Here is an 8,950-nt window from a genome sequence, read left to right on the forward strand (position 1 = left end):
CAATCATAGTGTTCCAGCTGACCAAACTTTTATGGGGCATGAAATCAAAGGTAAGGCGCGCCATTTCTATCTCGCCACACTTGGCATACATGGAAAGTATGGAGGCTTGTACAAATAGGTCTAAACTTAGTGGACTCTTCAAAATTTGGCAATGAATCTTCTCTCCTGCCGTGAGCGCATTGGCCCCAGCACAAGCTTTAAACACTAATGGAAATGTAAACTTATCTGGAGAGGCACCAATCAACAGCATCCAATAGTACAAACTTAAAGCTCTAGATGGGACTTTACTTTGAACATATCCTCTAATTACAGAGTTGTATGCAAAAGTATCGAGATCATGAAACTGCCTCAATATTAATTCTGCATATTCTAACTTCTCTAAGGTATTGCTAGAACAAGTTGTTATCACCTGCTTCGCTGCCTCACTATCCACAAATAATCCAACTACAATCATGGGGGCAAGTATGTTCCTCAGTTCTCTCACAGTGTGATATTTTTGTAATAAAGAGAGGCATTGCAATATGGAGATATGGGTGAATTTCCCTAGGTTCTGATGCACCTGACACAGGATTTCTCTTCCTCCTTCCAGTGCCAATTCCATTTTTTATATCATTTTCATCATACCTCGTGGCGCACATCCTAGAAATTCCAAGTAAATGACGTTATGTTCTGGTTTATTATTCAGAGCTCAAATAACATAAAAAAACCAAAAAACTTAGTTCTCAGTAATAATGAACTGCTGGCATGATCTACAGTTTGACTGCCAAGCAGAGGCAAATGAAACTCAATTAAAACAAAAAATAATAGAAAAAGAAAGAATACTAAAAGAACTAGATTCTACATTGATATATATGTCATCAAAAAAGTGCATTTGAACAAGCATGAATATTGATGCAAATTTTCAAATCTCAAAAATCCTAAGTATACACATCAGCAACTTTTTGAATCGACTACAAGATCATCCAAACTCTATTTTCAGCAAACATATAGTCAAAATGAACCCCTTGACGGGATGCGATGAACTAATGATGCTAATGACGACTTGATAAAGAGTACAAATGGACATAAATCAAACATTCTAAATATAGTTGAAAACTTTACAATATCATTTAACAGACCAAATGACCTATAAAAATGCATGTTTATAGTCGAAAAGAACCTCTCAACAAGATAAATCCAACGAGAGGTTCTTATCAAACAAAGAATATTGCTTAATTTTGATATTACTAAAACACTAAGAAGTATAAAAAAAATCTAAATGGCCAAGAGGATCAAGTTAGACAGTTTGACGAAGTTTTTTTTTTTTATTTCTGATAAACAATGATCACAATGCAGCTTAAAAAAATTATAAATAGACCCTGCTTCTACACATTCAAGTGGGATCCCAAAGAAGACTTTGGTAGAGGAGAATTCCAAAGCTCTAATTACCAGCACCCGACGCTCAACATGACCACCACCTTAAGTTGACTGATTACTTGTGTTTAACAATAACTTTCTAGCCCATCCAATCTCCCCTCCTATAAGAAGTATCAAGCTAGATCACCCAACATTGTCCAACATTTAGCAATTCTCAACAATTGTTTCCCAATGTGTAAAAAGGACTAATGCCCAATTATCGACGTCCGATGCCCACCTTCCCAATCATAGGCCTCATGTCTTATAGGAGATAGAATGAGCAAAGTATTGATCTCACTCAATATCCAATGTCTGCCAATACCTCTGACACCTAGTAGCCACCGACATCTAACCCCAAACTTCCAAGGAATAAATTTCCCCTCTTCTAAGGAGAAAAACATATAAGACCACTGACCATCACGCATCATGTGACCACATCAAATGTCTACCAATGTCTACCATTTATCTTTAGTTCACATCTAACACCTACCTTTCTAATCATTGGAGCCCTCTCTTATAAGGAGGACCAAGCGAACCATCAATCATCGCTTAACTTTCAACATCTTGGTTGAACATCATCTAACGCTATCAATATTTAGCCTACACCAGCTACAAAGACTCTTACACCTTCCTTCCTAATCATCAATCCACCTTCATATCGTCAGTCTCCCCACTTATAATGAGAAGGATCACACAGATCAACTTTAGTCGTCCAACATCCAACGTTCCTAGTCAATCATCATTTGACATATGATGATGTCTTATGCCCGCCTTTTTGGTCAATGATCTCCCCTCCTATACAAAAATAACCAAGCAAACTATCAACTATCGCCTCACGTTTGGCATTCGAAAATGACCTTTGGCCAACACCTGTCGATGTCCTACATATGTCAGCCATCAACATATGGTGCACACCTTTCTAGTCTTCCCTCATGTTTGACATTCTAAATTGACCATCGCTCAACGCCTGTTGATGTCCTACATATGTCAGCCACCAACATATGATGTAGACCTTTCATATAAGAAGTACCAAGTTAGATCATCCAACATTGTCCAACATTTGGCATTTCTCAACAATTGTTTCCCAATGTGTATAAAGGACTAATGTACGATTATTGACGTCTAATGCTCACCTTCCAAGTCGAAGATTGAGCATCCTATTGATCGTCACTCATTATTCAATGTCTACCAATACCTAATACCCGATAGCCACTAACATCTAACCCCCAACTTCTTGGCAATCAATTTCCCCCCTTTTAAGGAGAACAACATATAAGACCACTGAACATCATACATCAAGTGACCATCATCAAATGTCTATCAATGTCTGGCATTTATCTGTCGTTGACATCTGACACCTATCTTTCTAATCATTGGTTCCCTCTCCTATGAGGACCAAGAGAACCACATTGATCTTGGTCGAATACCAACTAATGCTATCAATATTTAACCTACATTAGCTACATAGATGTTTTATAACTTCCTTCCTAATCATCAATCATTGACTTCTAAAATCCACCTTTATATCGTCGATCTCCTCACTTATAATGAGAAGGATCACATAGATCAACTTTAGTCGCCCAACATCCAATGTTCCTAATCAATCATCATTTGACATATGCTGATGTCTTATGCCCGCCTTTTTGGTCAATAATCTCCCCTCCTATAGAGAAATAACAGAGCAAACTATTGACCATCGCCTCACATTTGGCATTCTAAATTGACCATTGCCCAATGTCTGTCGATGTCCTACATGTCTTAGATATCAACATATGATGCACACCTTCCTAGTCTCCCCTCCCCCCCCCCCCCCCCCAAAAAAAGGAGAATAAACATGAAAAATCAACGACCGTTACCTAATGTTCGATTTTCTCAATCACTTGTTATCTAATGCAAGTCAATGTTTGATATTTAACACCCTCTTTCCTAGTTGCTAGTCTCCCCTCATATAAGGAGAACCAAGAAAATCATCAACCATCACCTAACATATAGCATTCTCAGTCAACCTTTGTTTGACACCTGCTAATATTCAACATCTGCTAGACATCAACACCCTTGCCTTACTAGCATCAATTTCCCCTTCTATAAAGAGAATGGCGAAGAAAACTATTAAAAAAACCCGCAAGACTATCATCTAAAAACCTTTGAATGCCTATGCTTGCCCAATCTACAATCATTCTCACTAAATAAACTTGCACCTACATCTATTGCATGCTTTTTTCAGCTGCACTGCTCTCTCTAATGGATAATCATACTCACTAAATAAATTTTCACATAAATATATTGGATGTATTTTTTAGACTATACTCCTATATCTCTAAGAGATATAAATGCTATAACCATGCCATATACCAAATGTTTCTCTCACTACATTTTCTTTGACAAGGACAAATTTTCCTATCAAACAAACACAATTAACACTCCACAACAAATTTCACACCAATACCAACCACCTCTCATGTTAACTCCATCCCCTACCATCCGAGTCCCAAACATCTCACTAAACAAGCAACTAACACCAACCACAATCTGCATCAAACATCCCGCTCCCACCATGAACCTTCCTTCAGCACCCAACTAACTCATGCAACGACCATCTATCACCCCCTTATCCACCTTCCACCTCCTCCCATCACATCAGATAATCTTCACAAGCTATACAAAACTCCATCCATCCCCCTACCTATTCAACTCACCCTATGCTTACCTATCTCAAAATAGGGAACCTAAAGCCAAAGCAAATTTTAAGTCTATCTCATCAAATTTTAAGTCTAGACATATTCCACCAAATATAACTCTAATGGTATAGTAGAAACATACAAAGCTCAACTCGTTGCGCAAGGCTATGACCAAGAACTTATCATTGATTACAAAGAGGCATTTTGCCCCAATGCAAAACTACCTACCATTTGAATCTTGCTCAAGTTAGCAATTCACCACAGTTGCTCAATCACCAGGATGGATGTTTTGAAAGCCTATTGACATGGCCGCCAAAACAAAATAGTTTACATGTCAAACTACCATCACCAATCAACTTTAGCACTTTAGCTTCACATTTAGGACAATCGATCCTTCGTTGCTTGTTTATACTTGCAACAACATCAAGCTCTATATTCTCCTCTATGTGGATGTTATATTACTCATGAGTAGTGACTCCAAATACATGGCTAACCTTCTCACATATTTCCAACACCACTTCAACAGTCACAACCTTAGACTAATTTCCTTATTCATTGGGAGTCACGTAACAACAACTTCACAGGGCCTCCATCTGAATTAGCCCACCTACGCCTTCGACTTTCTTAGACGTGTCGGAATGAGCTATCGCAAAAATTCAAAATCCCATCACCGCCAAACCTACAACCATCAACCAACCTGCCTCTTCATATGACAATATGATCTTCTACCATCACTTTGTGGCTCCGTTCAATACCTCACCATCAAAAGGCCTGACATATCCTATGTTGTAAACATCCTATGTCAACACATGCACAACTATCTTACTTAATCTTCACTTTCACAGCCTCAAGCATGCTCGGATCCCAATTGGACTGGTGACCCCATGGATCACAAACCTACAACAAGTTATTATGCATTTCTCGATGGTATACTAGTCTCTTGGTTATGTAAATAAGCAAAAAATGGTTGTAAGAACACCAAATACGAATACAGAGCAATTGCAAGCACTACCGTAGACAATATTTGGCTCGGATGACTCCTAAAAGAATTCGGTCTTCTCATTCCCTCTGTCACAACACTATATTATGATAACGTCTTTTCATGTCTCTCGCCAACAAACTGATCTTTCACACTAGGAAAAAATACAAAGAAGTTGACTACCATTCATTCACATCAAATCAAACAAAATCATTGTACATGACATCTCCACGCAAGATTAAAGCATCAAAATATTCACAAAATCCCTGTTTAACAACCTCTTTCAAATGCTAGGGGGCAAGTTAATGCTCCAATATGCAACCATCAACTTGAGGGGAGGTGATAATAGCACTGCATTAAATAATTACACTATCCCAAAATCTGCTCCAAATAAGCCCTAGCTCAATCTCCATCATGCATCCCTAATTGCCAAAAGCAGCACAGCCATTCAAGTTACCATCTCAGGGAATACGTCAGATATAACTCTCTCTATATAATAGTCTACAGCTATTACCATAGTGATGAATCGAATAGAAATTAATACAGCGTCTCTCCCTGTTATCTTCTACTTCTCTTCTACTGCTACTACTGTACTGCATGCATAGTTTCTGTATCTTCTACAGTTTAAGCAAAAATAGCAATATGCTAATACGAAGTAAAATCAGATTGAGTTGAGGGAATTGCCTTGCGTGCATCAAGGGGTTCGGCTGTCTGGTTTACCGAGGAGCATCGCAATTGCCGGTGAGTCTGCTTTCTCACGCCGCCGTTGGGAGAGGCGAAAGAGAGCAGAGGAGGACGATGGCACAACCGAAAAGCCATTTAGACCTTAACTTCCAAACTCCTACTCTCTTCTATGAGTTTCTACACATCGCAGTCCTTTTTTAAGCATTTTTCCTTTGGAGAAACGAACGAGGGTTTCCAGCCATTCTGGGTAGCGATGACATGAAAACTAGGTTAAAATACCCAAACCAAAATAAAAAATCGGATGACTAGAAAAGAACTGGCTCTGATTTTGCTCTCGTCACGTCTGATTCAAATTAGTATGAAAATAATAATTTACTCATTTGATTTTTTTAATTGAATTGTATAATCAAGTTAACACTGTTATGTCAAGATCTAAATATTTTCTGTATAGTATCAAGTCGGTTGGATTGGGTTTAGATTTTTAACAATTTTAATAAACGGGATGGTTTAGTCTTATTAGGTCATTTTCAGGAATTGAACCAATAAAATTCAATTAACAATCATAATGTGGAGCTAGCAATTAATAACGTACCATGTATGCTTGTACATATTCATACAGGTATTTCCCAACTACCTAGCATGTTCTAGCAGGAAAATCCATCCAAGGCAGTCACATTGTCTACTTTAAGCGCTCGCTAGTTGGAAATGCAAATCTAGATCGATCAAATTGAGGAGTCATGCCAATCTTAATATATATTGGAGAATTTGAACAACTTGTCTTGATAGGGATTAATCTATCGAGATCATTCGCTATCAAAAGAACAATCAAACTCTCAGTCTCTCACTAATAGACTCTGATCCAGCTACAAGAGGCACACACCTTTAGAGGCAGTGATCATGACCCCTGAACTCGAACAGTCCTCTACTCTCAACATCACACCTTTAGGGGTAGTGATCATGACCCCTAAACTCAAACAGTCCTCTACTCTCAACATCCTCACTCCAAGGGGACTTGCCTTTGTTAAGAGAGTTGCTACTAGCATGTTTTACATTCTTGCAACTTATATAGTTTTGATGATTCCAAATATTATTGTTTTATATGTAGTTATCTCCTAACACTTTTTGGAAGATTTGTTTATGCTCTTGTGTGTACTAACATTTCAGGAAAATTGAACTCCAAACTATGAAGACTTCAAATCGAATTCAGTATACAATCCTTTGCAAATTGAAGTTTTAAATTTTTTTTGAATTGAGAGGGAGTGATTGTAATTGAGTGAATAAACACACACACACTCACACTTAAGGAGATTTTACAAAATTTGTACTGATCGTACGGGACGAACCTAGTTCGTACGGAACGATCAGGTCAGTTATCTCCTCGTAATAGCAATGGAACGAACAGGAGTTGGAGGAAATTTTTCTAAGTCCTGATAGTCCAGGACAAAATTATTTTCGTCCCAGGACGAGTTAGGCTCTCTAAAAATTTCATTCAGACGAAATCTATAATCATGCCAGGACGATTTCTTCTCTGTAAAAATTTCGTCCAGACGAAATCCAAATCGTCCCAAGACGAATTCTTCTTTGTAAAAATTTCGTTCAGACGAAATCTATAATCGTGCCAGGACGATTTCTTCTCTGTAAAAATTTCGTCCATACGAAATCCAAATCGTCCCAGGACGAATTCTTCTCTGTAAAAATTTCGTTCAGACGAAATCTATAATCGTGCCAAGACGATTTCTTCTCTGTAAAAATTTCTTCTAGACGAAATTCAAATATTCCCAGGGCGAATTCTTCTCAGTAAAAATTTTGTTCAGACGAAGTTCATTATCGTGCTAGGACGAGTTGTTCTCTATAAAAATTTCGTCCGGACGAAATCCTGTTCGTCCCAGGACGATGTAAACCGACTTACTAAAGTTGGTTACGTCCTGCAGTTATTTGGGAACCGACCTATGGTATAACTGATCGAACCGGATGAACCTAGTTTGTACGGAATGATGATCGTGTACGAACATAGTTCGTACAAATATTCATTAGGATCATTTCCGACACTTTAAGTAAAATCGTCCAGGACGATCCACGATCGTACGGGACGATTCATTTCGTGTTGACTTGAAAAATTTGCAGTTTTGGACGATTTTTTTTGTCTCTCCTATATATAGTCTAATTTAGACTGCCACCCAATCTTTTTGCCATTTGATCTTCGTGCCTATTGAAAGAAGAGTCAAGGAGAGAGTGTGAGAGAGAATTCAAAGGATGATTCCTAACACTGGAGCGTGAAGGCTTCGCTTTGTGTTCAAATGTAAGAATCTCTACTTGTGATTTGGGATTACTTCACTCTTTTCTTTCTTCATTCTAGATTTCTTGTGAGAAGATCTGTCAAGGAGATCCGGTTCTTTGCCACACTTGGAGAGTGTGAACAGACGCGGGTTCTCTGCCCACACTAGGAGAGTGTGAAAGGATGAAGGGTTCTCTGCCCACACTAGGAAAGTGTGAAAGGATGAAGGGTTCTTTGCCCACACTAGGAGAGTGTGAAAGGACGGACGGTTCTCTGCCAACACTGGGGATAAGTGTAAAAGGAAGACGGTTCTCTGTCGCACCGGATAGTGGTGGAAAGAGTTTTTGTAAAGGCTTCTCCGCTTTGCTGTGGGTGCTAAAGGAGAGTCACTAGTGGTATTAGTGCAGTACTTGGAGGGTTCCTCTGTGGAGTGGATGTAGGTCTGGTTTTCACCGAACCGCTATAAATCTGGTGTTCTTTACTTTTCGCTTTTTTATTTTGTTTATCATTTACAACTTGTGATTGAAAAATCTTTTTTTAAAAAACTCACTAACAATTAAGTTTTAATTTTCAAAGTTTAAAAAGAGGGATCAATTTTTTTTGAATTACCAATTCACCCCCCCCCCCCCCCCGTTTTTATTGCGTGTTAAAATATTCTTAGCAAAATTAGTAAAAAATAGGAAAATTTACCATACATACTACTTTATAAATCCTATTTACATATCATATCCTAAATTTTAATATTACATGCATACACCCAATTATTTTAATATCAAATACACTTATTACTTTCTATTTCATCTACCACTCATATTTGGTATGAAAATGAACTATGGGTGGTATGTATGTAATATTAAAATTTTAGGTGTTAAATATGTATAATAGAATAGTATTAAGTGGTATGTAGTAAATCTCCCAAAAATTATTGTCTAGCGTTTC

General features: G+C 37.9%; 1 protein-coding gene across 3 annotated transcripts in view; it reads right to left on the reverse strand.

Moving 5' to 3' along the window:
* LOC110094904 (phosphatidylinositol transfer protein CSR1) overlaps nt 1-6,046 on the reverse strand; it is a 28,746-nt gene extending 22,700 nt beyond the window's left edge. For 2 of the 3 annotated variants that reach the window (XM_020820256.2, XM_020820260.2), the window contains exon 1: nt 5,737-6,046. In XM_020820256.2, the coding sequence (XP_020675915.1) occupies nt 5,737-5,871 (135 nt within the window). In that variant the 5' untranslated portion in view covers nt 5,872-6,046. The remainder of the gene's footprint in view (nt 1-5,736) is intronic. The other variant, XM_020820247.2, reaches the window with a different exon arrangement.
* Nucleotides 6,047-8,950: the final 2,904 nt, after the last annotated feature.

This window comes from Dendrobium catenatum, unplaced genomic scaffold, assembly GCF_001605985.2.
Source record: "Dendrobium catenatum unplaced genomic scaffold, ASM160598v2 fragScaff_scaffold_1061, whole genome shotgun sequence".
In the NCBI taxonomy this organism is placed as follows: Eukaryota; Viridiplantae; Streptophyta; class Magnoliopsida; order Asparagales; family Orchidaceae; genus Dendrobium; species Dendrobium catenatum.